The following is a 13,355-nucleotide window of genomic DNA, read 5'->3' on the forward strand; positions in this document are numbered from 1 at the left end:
AAGATTGCATTATGAAGCTTTTGATGATACTCTTTCTCATGTAAAATTTTATTGATTTTTTTTTCCGAGCAATGATAGATACAAGGGAGCCCTTGCATAAAGAGCTGCAAAAGGGTTCTTTATTGGATCCACGTCATTTTCAGTTACATTTTAAAATCAGTTGAAAAAGTAAATTCAGTTACATTTGATGACGTGGATGGAAGGGCTCCCTTGTATCTATCATTCCTCTTTTTCTTCATAGAAAATGAAATTTTCAGCTTTGCCAAACAAATTTGTCATGGAATACTTTTATAAAAACAAAAGAAATTCTTGGTTTCAAGGAAATTTTCAAACATACTAGAGTCTGGATATTTTCCCTGTATGTCTGTTAATTTTTTCCATAATTTTTTTCTCTAGATCAAAATTCCTGCTCTCTTTGGATGCGAGGAATTTTTTTTTCCAAGACAATTTTTCAATGAAACTTTTTTTCATGGAAAATAAAATTTCCAGCATTTGGTAAACTTAATACTCAACTATAGGATTCATTTCATAGAAGAGAGGAAAAGTATTCTTAAAAATTGAGAACTTCCCCTACTAGACACAGATTTTTTGTAATAAATTTTTCCAGTAATTTATTTTTCATTGATCTTGTAGATATCATGAGGTAACCAACATCCCATGGTAAGATAAATGACTAAACAAAAACAACAGTCTAGCTTTCTTTGGAGGAATACTTAAATACTGGCTTATTGGATCAAGGGTCTAGGATCATTCCATCACTGTGTTCGGATGAACGGATCCAATTAGGTACATGTAGAAGAAGCAGAGCCCAAAATTCTCGGTGACCGTAAATTTGTGGGGTCCTACAGTGGGCCTTGATTGGTTCCAACGGCTAGATTAACCAAAGCTACAATTTTGGTAGCCGCCCTCAATACCGCATTGTTTAGCTAATTGAAGTCTAGAGATTGATCAAAGATATACTTTCAAATGAAGGGATTCTCCACAGGGAACTGTTAGATTTCAGTGTTCGTTTTAACTGTTAGTGTGAAAACAACAGCACTAAATTAGGCGAGTAGGTCTGGTCAAGCTACCAAACAAGCACTCTTTTTCCCCACACGACTCTTTAGGATTGTGGGTCATATTCTTCTTGTCGCATGTTTCCGAAATTTGACAATTCTTCTTGTCCCATACAGACAAAAAGCCACTGCCCAACAAATGCTTTTTAGTACATTTCCCTCTTTCTTCCGAACTTTAGTGCATTAGGAACAAGCTAGGCTTGCCTCGAAATCAGACAGCTCCAAAGAGCCACCACCACTCCCATTTCAAAATTCAAATCCAAACAAGCTTTAAAAGGACTAAGGAGCCCCACCAGCATTCAAAAATGGAAGAAACAAAGAACCTCAAATCCAAACAGGCTTTAAAAGTAAAGGACTAAGGAGCCAGCATTCAAAAATGGAAGAAAAAAAGAACCTCACATCACCCCCATCAGCATGGATCATTAGTCATCACAAATGAGATATGAAAACTGAAAGGAATACCTTTTATTGTTATATCAAAACACAGAAAAAGATTAGATAAACTCCACCTGCAAAAATATCCCCATTACTTTCAGCCAAAGCTGAGAAATTGGGAAGAAATAATACAGTTACAACTACAAGACTAAAGTTCGAAGCTACTAAGAGGACTAGAACAGTTCATCAGATTTCTATGCTTTTTTTGGGGCGCCATTGGGTATTTCTGGTTTGGCTGTTCCAGATGGATTGAGCTCATCCCAAGCTTCGATCCATGTGACCATGGCGTCTGCTAGTTTGAGGAAGTAGGGGTCTACCTTTCCAAGTTTAGCTTTCACCTGTTTGGAGAGTTCAATGTAGCATTTCTGAACAGTGGTGCATTCCTTTGGGAGAGTTGCAGATTGAAAGAATGGGATCAGCTCTTCCTGCCAGTAGATCCCGTTGTACTCCTTTTTGAGGTTCACAAATGGGTTGCTCGCTTTGCTGTGCCAGATGTAAGGAAGACCGGTCTTCACTCCCCATCCTAAATGGTCGCAGATCACCTGAAAATCCGCAATCAGACATCACCATTACCACGTTTGAAGATAGAACTAGACTTCTTTTTTTAAAGTTCACAACCAAAACCAATAAGAACATGAGATAAGAGATTGAATAATTGGAAGAAGGCATTCAAATTTGGTATAAAATTTGAAGGGGAAAGCAAGGAACCCAAAATACTCACCCATCCATCATTCCAAAATTTTAAGACACAGAATCATAATTCAACTTATGGAGGTTCTTTTTTTTCTGAATGGTGAATTATAATTAGAAAAAAGAGGATGGAGGTTTATTGTAACTGTTTACTAATACAAAGATCGAAAACCATTATGTCAGCCATTCATCATTTCCTCTTCCAATTCAACACGAAACAAAATATTGGGAGCTAGATCAAGAAAATTGTTCAAAATGGCATCATCATGGATCAATTGGGAAGATATAAGTCATGCATCACTTTCAAGAATTTGAAGGCAACAAGTCAGAAGTGAAAATCCACAGTCAAGGATGGTTGTTACGTATAAAATTCAAAATCTTAAACTAAAGGACCATAAATAAAAATGCATCAAAATAACCTTTGCAAGGGACCCATCAAGATAATCTTTCATTACGAAAGGAGGCATATTAGATATCGCCGAAAAGATTGTAGATCAATTTCAAAGATTCCATCCTTTAAGATAAAATGCCTACTTGAAACTAGGTCCGAATGGACAGATGAGACATAAGAACTATAAGATGTATGAGACTGAAGAAAGATAGCAGACCTTAATGCACCATCCCGCCCACATATCATCGTAACGTCCGATTGGCTGGCCATCTCCCATAAGCCCGAAGTACATTGCAGGTCCAATTAGTTCACGGTTGAATCCCAAGTTCATGCCACACATCGGAAACAAGGTACCCTTGGGGATCGTCAGAACCGCATCGACATACCTAAAATATTTATAAAAACATTAATAGACGAAGCAAATAAGTCGGAATTAGAGTCCGAATTTGGTCAAAAGAGCTTTCTCTCATGTAAGAGATCTGCTACCTGGTATTTCTCTCACGGGGCTTGACGAGTTGGGTCGGAGCATCATAATCTGGGATGTTAAGCCAGAGTCCATGAGACACTGCTGTGGGAACACCTTCCCGAAGACTAAATGGGTACCCACGGACAAAGTCGGTACCATCTCGGTATGGATCATACAAGGTGTTGAAGAAAAACGGAGTAGAAGGGCTGAGAAGGTTCTTAATGTGTTGCTCAAGTGCATTGATCTCTTTTCCAGATGGATCTTTAGCAACCTACACAACCATATAAACTTTGTAGCTTAGGTCGAGAAAAACTTGGTCGAGAAAAACTTAAACCAAATTTCAGCAAAGTGATTACAAGTGTAAATTGATTAAATGATGGTAATTGTCAACAATAATAAATTAATAAAAGGGAAACAAAGGCATTTTCTGTTTAATAAATAGGATCATGTTACTATAGAGTATAAAAACCAAAAAGATTAGGGCAGCCAGCAAAGATAGAACACAAGTCACATGCTTTCCACATGAAAGCACAGATGAAAGATCTCAACCTTTTCAAACTAAACATATTATAGGTATAAATATTAATAAATTATCACATGCCCTACACATGAAAGCACAGATGAACAATCTCAACCTTTTCAAACTAAAGATATTATCAGATATGCATATTAATAAATTATCACATGCCACTATCAGATTCAGTCATTTGGAAACCACAAACCAGCAATTAAAAACCCAGGTGGCATTTTTCAATTTTATGTTCTGGGACTGGCACAATTAAAAAATTGGCTTTTGCAATGGTGCAATTAGACAGATCTAGAGAGGACACAGAAAATACAATCCGGGTGTTGTTTTTATATTTTACGTTAGACTTTTTCAATGGCGCAATTGGACAGATCTAGACAGGAGTCAGAAAAATTTACACCAAAAGTCAGAACATATCTTAGGTAGGCAAACCAGAACCCCTAAATATCAAGTGCCAGTAGAAAGTAAAGCCACTTCAGAGAATTACATTTTCTGCCTAAAAAGTAAAAGCCACATTAGACCTCAGACCAAAAGAAAAAGTAAAGCCACTTTAGAGATTTAGAGAATTTTCTGCCTAAAAAGTAAAGGCACATTAGACCTCAGACCAAATTAACAAGAAATCAATTGAACACCTAAATATCAAATGGCAGTAGAAATAACTTGAAAAAGAAAAGGAAGCAACTTATTTGAGTTATGAAAACAAAAATAAGGAATCATTTTAATCAACTATGTACACAAGATTTCCAGATCTAACCAGATGAAAGTCAAATATCTCTAGCCTATCCCAGTCAATGGACACACAAACTTAAATTCTCAGTTTCAAAAATAGATTTATAAACAAAGAATAAAAAAAAAGGACAGCAATCTCACACAAATGCAGACCAAATTAACAGGTTTCTAACAATTCATCAATTCAAGATTTCTGAAAACAAAATTAACAGGTTTGTAACAGCAAACTGGAAGACTACATAGCAGATCAAAGTAAAGAACCCGAGATCAACTTCAACTTATAGAGTATATATATCAGGAGATTTGGCCTTAACCAGAAAAAACTGCTATCGATCGATTAAACAAAGTACAAAATCTTAAATAATTGCTGCCGAAAATGAAATTGTTCATGTAGCCAATGAAGAGACATTGAAGATCAAAATCAAAATTCCAAAAATCACTCTAGTATCACATAGTGAACCCCATATATGTTAGATGGTAAGAGGAAAAAAAAAAAGAAAACAAAAATTATGAACAAAACTCCTACAGCAAAACCAGATCCAAGATCCAACAAAAAGAATAAGTTAAATCAAACACTAATTCCATAAACCAAAAACCCAAAACCAAACATAACCCAAAAAGGAAGTAATAACCAAAGCACAGAAATTCAAACACCCACTCACAAACCCTCTGTAAAACCCCTCAATTTCCAATATTTCTCTCCAATCCCACAAAACCCCCAAAAAAGGGAAAAAGAAATAACATTCAAATCTTTCTTCCTAAACCCCCCCCCCCCCCCCCCCGCCCAAAAAAAAAAAAGATTAAAAAAAACACACAACCAGCCCCATTAAGAAAACCCATCATCACAATGCCACAAAGTCCCAACCTTTATCCACCAAACCCAAAACCCACACCCTAAAATACCACAAATTCATCAATAAACCCTTAACAATCCCAACCTTTCCGCCCAACAAGGTACAAATACATCAAATAAACCCTCCAAAAAACCCAATCTTTCCGCCCAACAAGATCCTTAAACAAAAGCCCAGATCCAGAAAAGCGCCCCTCCCAAAAAAAAAAAGACTTAGACCCAACCTTTATCCGCCAAACCCACACCCTAAAAACCCCCAAATTCATCAATAAACCCTCCAAAACCCCAATCTTTCCACCCAACAAAATACCAAAACCAAAAAAATTAAAAAACCCAGATTCAGAAGACCCTAAAAAAAAAAAAAAACACATAAAATCCAAATACTTACAAAGCAATCATCATCGATAGTGTAAATATACTTCTTCTTTGAGACCATATAACCAAAGCAACGGCAAGCCGAATCCTTAAAAGAAATGCAAGAAGCCTTCGGACCCAAAATCCGATTAATATCATTCCGATTATAAAGCTCATAATCAAACCCATCAGGAACCCTAATCGTCTTAGTAGGATCTCCATCTTGAACAATTATCAAATGATAACCCTGAAAAAAGGGTCTCCACATTTCTAAAAAATCAAGGTTTCTAATTGTAGGGATAACGATGTCCAATTCATCTTTCAAAATGGGTATTGATGGGATTGAAGCTTCTGCCATGGTGAAATCTAAATTCAAAGAGTAGAAGCAGAGACAAAAGAGAAAAATGAGTGAGAGATCTGAAGAGGGAAAGGGTGGTTTATAAAAGGTTTGATATGTGGTGGCACGTGCGAGACCGGCGAGATTGGCACGAGTGGACCGTTCGAGGACACGTGGGAGTGGTTAGTGGGTTTGGGCGTCTGTGACTTGTTCAAAGTCACCGTTGCTTTTCGAGGCATGTGTTGAGATTTTTTTTTTTTATTTTTGGTAATTTTTTTTGGGAGATGGGAGGGTATTTTTGGAATTTGAGGTTATTTTAGGCAATTAATGGAAGATATTTGGCAAATTTAATTTTGGGATTTGCTAGAGTCCATCCCAAAAGACATTTCGCAGATGGTCTTTCGCATGTCATAGAAGCCACACAGGCTCACTTTTCAGCATATTCTTTCGCAGACCATATGCGAAATGCCTTTTGCGACGGACGCTAGCAAATTTCAGCAAATATTATGAATGTTATCACCTCTTCTTGGGATGAAATTGTTTCATGTAAGAGATTTTATAGGGATAGTGTTTCATGTAAGAGATTTTATATGGATTTGTTATGAACATCAAAGAAGGCATTCTTAGGACCAGCTGTTGCATGATAGAGCAGGCACACATGCTCGGATTTTATGAATGTTATCACTTCTTCTTAGGACAAAATTGTTTCATGTAAGAGATTTTATAGGGATATTGTTTCATGTAAGAGATTTTATAGGGATTTGCTAGGAACATCAAAGAAGGCATTCTGAGGGATATTGTTTTATGTTACGTCTCTGTTTGGTTGCAGGAGCTTGGGTGTGATGGGAGAAGACTAGAAGTCAAACGGCATTTCCAAAGCCCGGATGAGCATTTCTACTAACATGGTCGGTCACAGCCAACGGCTTTCCCTAATCCCTAGTGCAGGGAAAGAACGAATAGGAGAAAAATGGCACTTGAACGTATAGAAGGGCTTAACCCCTTACTAATGGAACTACTAGTATATCCTTTGGAGCTACTCTTCACTAGAAGTGTAAGAGTATCCGGTTTATACAAATTCCACCCCTATCTGAAAAAGGCACACTCCTGACCATTCATTCGCCTCCGCTTCTAACATCTCGAGGTGCCGACGAATAGAGAGACCATGCATGTTGGTTCATTCTTTCACGAGGTGCCAATGACTAGAGAGATCGACTATTGGTTTCGAATGTGAAGGTGAAGTAAGCAAAGCTAAAGTTCGTCTCGTGCGCTAAGCAGGAGTCGATCTTTAGTCAATGCGCCCACAAGGAGGTTAAGACTTTTCTTGATCTATCTAGCATTACTTATTTAAAAAATAACACACTACACTGGCTTAAAAGGTGACTGTCATTGCACAAAAGCCAAGGATGCTCATGGATTTTGCTTGGCATTTGAGTGCAACATTGGTAAAATTCCTTGCTTGGTCGCCAATATAGCATTGAATTCCTTGGAGACTTCCAAGGATGTCTCCTAGCTAATCACTGCATGTATCACCCTTTTCACTTCCCTAGTTAATCAATGAATTAATACCCTTTTAATGTAGATCATAACAAACTTTTCCTTAACCGTTTATTTGCATATCATTTTGGGTACCATCTTAGGCCTTTGCTAGCCCTAAAAGGTCATTACCAAATTTAATTGGGATGGTAATTTGAGAGAATAAATGATACTTAGGGTAAATTCAATTATTCAAGCCAACAAATTTAGTACTTAAAACGTGCCCTTGACAGCCATGCAAAGGTGTGTAAGATCATCTATGATTTGTTTTTTTGTGGTGGGGCCAGGATGGTCTAGACCGTTGGTTTAATGGCTGGGACGTGTGAAAGTTGATGAGGAAAAATTCAAAAAGATTCTCCAAAGCGTGTTTTGACAGGTAACTTTAGCCTTGCATTGCAGCTTCTGAAGACCCTTTTTCTTGGGAAATGCGTGTGAAACACTCAATTTAAAGGTTAGAAGGGGAAAATGTTAGAAGAGAAAAATACGGAATGCTGGTAAAAGTTTCGAGAAATTAAGGATTTCGGTGCCTTTTAAAATTAGCATGAAACACGGGTGATTCTTCAAAATCGGGTGGAAAAAAGACCCTGATACCCTTCTGACATCAATAGAAATCTCATTTTTCATTACTGCCCATTAAATTGGCGCGCTTCACAAGGCTTCTTTTGGTTCGTCTGAATGTGTATTTGAACCGACAGAATCTTGAGTTCATTTCTATCTTGGTCGTCGGAAATAACTAGAGACGAATAGATGCTTGACACGTGTTGAAAAACCTTTTGGAATGATGGCGCCTTTATACACAGCTGGTTTGGTTTGGATTTGAAATCTTTCTTTGAACCCAGAGTCCCCTTGGGTTCGTTTAAATCTTGGTCGTCGCCAATATGCATAGACGGTCGGATCCATGACATGTGGACATCAACATGGAACGGTGGCGTCTTCTAATAATATCACCTCTCTGTATGAGATTCCGCTGGCGTTACCATTATTTCCGTTTACACCCTATTTTCGCCCGCGTACACCTAGATATTCTGGCGGCGTACTCTATAATCCGACGACGTATTCAATATTTCGGTGACGTACTCGATACGTTTGGAACACATGTTTGAACCCAGAAAATCCGGCAGCGTATTCGATATTCCAACGGCATACTCTAGATTCCGCCGGCGTACCGATTATCTCCGCTTAAACCCTATTTCAGTCCGCGTAACCCTTGATATTCCAGCGGCTTAATCTATAATCCACCGGCGTACTCTAAAATCCAGCGGTGTATTCGATATTTCGGTGGCGTACTCGATATGTTTGGAACACATGTTTGAACCTAGAAAATCCGGCCGCGTACTCTATATTCCCGCGGCGTACTTTAGAATCTGTCGGCGTACCCATTATTTCCGCTTACACCATATTTCCGTCAGCGTACCCCTTGATATTTCAGCAGCGTACTACATAATCCAGCGGAGTACTCTAGAATCCGGCGGTGTATTGGATATTTCGACGGCGTACTTGATACGTTTGGAATACATGTTTGAACTCAGAAAATCTGGCAGCGTACTAGATATTCCGACGACTTACTTTTGAATCCGGCGTCGCAGTGACGGAGCCAAGGGGGCGAGGGGGGCAATTGCCCCCTAAAAGTTAGGATTTTTTTTATTAGGCTTAAGTCGATAAATTTATTTTGATTGTTTTCGTAAAGTTGGCCCCCTTAATTTCGGGATTTTTTTCTTAAATAGGTCTTTCTTTGATTTTTTTTTTCCGTTAATTTGCCCTTTATTTTCGTGATTTTTTTACGCACCTAAAATCTAAAGTACTCCATTATTTTTTTTTTAAAGTATCATGGGCCCATTTCATAGATGATCCAAATTGTTCATTCGTTGGGCCACATCGGAAATAGACTACACCTGGTAAATCATCATCTCCATTGGATGATCCTAATCGTTCTATCTACAATGGGATTCTTCGTTATAGAAACCCATATAGATCTGAGGGTTGGGATCATCTAATGGAGATGATTTATGCGGTTCATCTTATATATATTGTGGCCCAACAAATGAACGGTTTGGATGATTTTTTCACTTCCCCATGTTCTCATCCTTTAAGATCGTCCTGTCGTGGTACGTTTCTGGATGATATTTTCACTTCCCCACGTTCTCATCCTTTAAGATAATGATTGGACATTCTCAAATCTCATCCATGCAGCATACGATGGCTATGATCATGTCAGAAGGCTACTGGGGTTTTTTCCCAGCCGATTTTCAAGAATCACCCGTGTTCAACCTACTTTTAAAAGGTACACCAAATCCGTAATTTTTTAAAACTTGGACCCCCATTCCGTACTTTTCTCAAGTTAGAACAGGTCAAGATTCCATTCAAAGTCGCGCTTTCTAAAAAAAAAAAAAGACACCATAAAATCACTCCCAATTATTTCAAAAGGTGCTATTCGTCCCCTACAGGTACTCATTCGCTGATTTTCACCTTTTTATATAGCCTATGAAGGCCACACCTGTCACCTACAAGTTAATAGTTTAGATCTTTGATTGGAGTGTGCTAGTAGGTCCGAATTACATTTTACACAGATAAAATTTCACCATCTTGCGAGGTAAATTTGGATAAATGGTTAAAAATTCAGATGGCTTATTTTTACTAAAATATTTCTAAAATAACACTTTAAGTTATAAAAAATTAGTGGGTATTTTCGAAAAATAGTGTAATAAAATCGGATATCGGACTGTCCTGCGGGATTTTGTTTGTTGTCTGGATCTGATCGGTAATAATTTTGGATCCTTGATAGGGTCTTGAAATCTGTCCATAGATCCTGGTAATGTGTCTAGATCCTGTTCATTTAAGTTCGGATTCGGATGGTCCATCAGACGTCTGGGTCCATTGACACCCCTACCGGTTTAGATCATCGAAATAAATGTAGGAGTACAGCTCAGATCGGGTTGGATCAGGTTGAGGCCAACCCTAGCCCAACCTGAGATATCATTCCCTCAACCCTAAACCGGACCCAACCCAATCCAACCCAAGCCTCGGGTTGGGGATGGTCAACCCTACCCCAACCCACCTCTAAATCTCTCAACCCTGATCCGATCCATCTAACTCGAAAATCAAGTTGGGTTGGGTTCGGGTTCATCTAAGGCCAAATAGAAAAATACAAGAAAAAATAATCAAATTAAAATTAAAGGACGGAGTTCGGGTCGAGGCGGGTCGGGTTAGGCCTCAACCCTAGCCCAACCCAAAATTAAATCGGGCTGGCTTTTCCCAACCCTTACCGAACCCAACCTAAGCGAAAATCGGTTTGAGTCTGTCGGGTTCAAGTTGAGCCAGACCGACCCAAGTTGCATCCCTAAATAAATGGGCCTCTTGTGTTTTGTTCTGCTCATATACTTGGAAAAATTTTAGGTAAAATTAATTTTCCAAGAAATTTTTTTCATGGTTGTCAAACATTGAAAATTTTCGACACTCCCAAGGATGTCTCCTAGTACCATCTAAGGCCTTTGAAAACCCTAAAAGGCCGTTACCAAATTTAATTAGGATGGTAATTTAAGAAAATAAATGATAATTTGGGTAAATTCAATTGTTCAAGTCAACAAATTTAGTACTTAAAACGTAACATGGACATTTATGCAAATGTGTGTAAGATCATCTATGATTTGTTTTGATGTGGTGGGGCCCGGATGATCTGGACCTGTGAACGTTGATGAGCCATATTACTACTCTACTTGACCTTGTCGGTTCATAGCACGTGGAGAAATTCAAAAACATTTTCCAAAACGTGTTTTGACAGCTAACGTTAGCTTTACATTGCCAATTCGAAAGACCCTTTTTCTTCGGAAATGCTACGGTCAGCCGCGTGTCAAACACTCAATTTAAGGGTTAGAGGGGAAAAAACTAGTTTCCTTTCAAAGTCGCGCTTTCTATAAAAAAAAAGAACACCATAAAATCACTCCCAATCATTTCAGAAGGGTGCTATTCGGCTATTCGCCCCGTAACAAGTACTCATTGGCTGACTTTCAACTTTTAATACAGGCAATGAAGTCACACCTGGCACCCTACAAATGAATTGTTTAGATCTTTGATTGGAGTGTCCTAGTAGGGCCTAATTTCATTTTACATAGTTAAAATTTCACCCTCTTGGGAGGGTAACTTTGGGTAAATGGTTAAAAATTAGGTAAATTATTAAAAAAATGCAAAGTTTTAGTGAAATTGTGAATAAGGGTAGACATTTCAAATTCATAAAAAAGAGGCTGTCAGGTACAGCCAGAGAGTGGAATGGACAAAACTACCATTTTATATTATTAAAATAAGCCGTCACTTTTGCCTTTTCCTCTTACCCCTCTTCAAATCCTTCTTTTACTTTCTCCCTCTGATGACGACGTAGTGTGTCCCCACCCCCCTTGAATCATGTTGGTGCACGTCTCTCTCTCTCTCTCTCTCTCTCTCTCCAACAAGAACAGTTGATGGGCCCCCAAAATTCTCCTCCTCGGTGCCTAAATCCAACCCCCCACTATGACAGTGTACCGTCCAGACCATAGGATGATCCAAGCTGTCCATTTGATAGGCCACATCGTAAATAAGTTGTGTCCCAAAAAACCATTTCCATATGACGATCCTAGCCCTCAGATATAAAGAGAAATTGCTTATTATGGAAACCTCTATAGATTGGAGAGTTGTGATCGTCCTATGCAAATGATTTTTGGGGCACAAGCCATTTACGTTATAGCCCATCAATGGACGGCTCAGATCATCCTATAGTCTGGATGGTGCACTTCATTTTCAAAAATATGGGTGGGGCCTAAATTGGGCCTTAATGTTACTATACGAACCACACAATAGGATGATCCAAACCATGGACGGCTTGGATCATCCTATGTTGTGGACGGTACGCTTCAATTTGAAAAATATCGATGGGGCCTACTATTGGGCCTTAATGTTACTGTACGACCAACTCTATAGGATTATCCAAACCATGGAAGGCTTGGGTTGTGGACGGGCCTTAATGTTACTGTACGACCAATTCCATAGGATGATCCAAACCATTCATTTGATGGGCCACAATGTAAATAGGTTGTGCCCCAAAAATCATTTCCATTGGATGATCACAACCCTACAATCTATAGAGGTTGCATAAGATGTAGTTTCTATTTAGATCGAAGGGCTAGGATCAGCCTATGGAAATGATATTTTGGGACGCAACCTATTTACGTTTATGGCCCCTCAAATGGACGGTTTGGATTATCCTATAGTGTGGAATGGGCGGGGCCCACGTTGTTCAAAGATGGGGCCTATCATTTACAATGTTACAACCACTTTAGAATGTTAGAACCACTATTGAACCTCTCGGAACCACTAAATTGTGGTTCCGAGGCCTACGTAATGGTTCCAAGATGTTTAAAACACCAATGATACACTCATGATCAATTTTACAACCAATATAATACTATTACAATGTAGGAACCACTACTTACACTCTTGAAACCATACTTTACACTCATGGAACCACTATTTAACCCCTCAGAACCAGTAAATTATGGTTCCAAGGCATACATAATGGTTCCAAGATGTTTAAGACGACAATGATACACTCATGATCACTATTACAATGTAGGAACCACTACATTCACTCTTGGAACCATATGTATACTCTTGGAACCACTATGTAACCTCTCAGAACCACGAAATTGTGGTTCCGAGGCCTACGTAATGGTTCCAAGATGTTTAAAACACCAATGATACACTCATGATCAATTTTACAACCAATACAATACTATTATTATGTAAGCACCACTACTTGCACTCTTAAAACCATACTTTACACTCATGGAACCACTATTTAACACATCGGAACTAGTAAATTATGATTCCAAGGCATACATAATGGTTCCAAGATTTTTAAGACAGCAATGATACACTCATGATCACTATTACAATGTAGGAACCACCACATTTACTCTTGGAACCATAATTTACACTCTTGGATTTAGTGGTTCCGAGGTCT

General features: G+C 38.5%; 1 protein-coding gene across 1 annotated transcript; it reads right to left on the reverse strand.

The window, feature by feature from the left end:
• Window positions 1-1,498: 1,498 nt before the first annotated feature.
• Window positions 1,499-5,914, reverse strand: LOC143856234 (UDP-arabinopyranose mutase 1). Its single transcript, XM_077366389.1, has 4 exons — window positions 5,531-5,914; window positions 3,058-3,308; window positions 2,789-2,957; window positions 1,499-2,032 (listed from the first exon to the last, which is right to left on the reverse strand). The coding sequence occupies exons 1-4, from the start codon at window positions 5,852-5,854 to the stop codon at window positions 1,685-1,687; spliced, it is 1,092 nt and encodes a 363-aa protein (XP_077222504.1). The 5' UTR covers window positions 5,855-5,914; the 3' UTR covers window positions 1,499-1,684.
• Between the last annotated feature and the right edge of the window lie 7,441 nt (window positions 5,915-13,355).

This window comes from Tasmannia lanceolata, unplaced genomic scaffold (assembly GCF_043159265.1).
Source record: "Tasmannia lanceolata isolate RefF3 unplaced genomic scaffold, GAP_Taslan_0.1 ptg000003l, whole genome shotgun sequence".
Classification (NCBI taxonomy): Eukaryota; Viridiplantae; Streptophyta; class Magnoliopsida; order Canellales; family Winteraceae; genus Tasmannia; species Tasmannia lanceolata.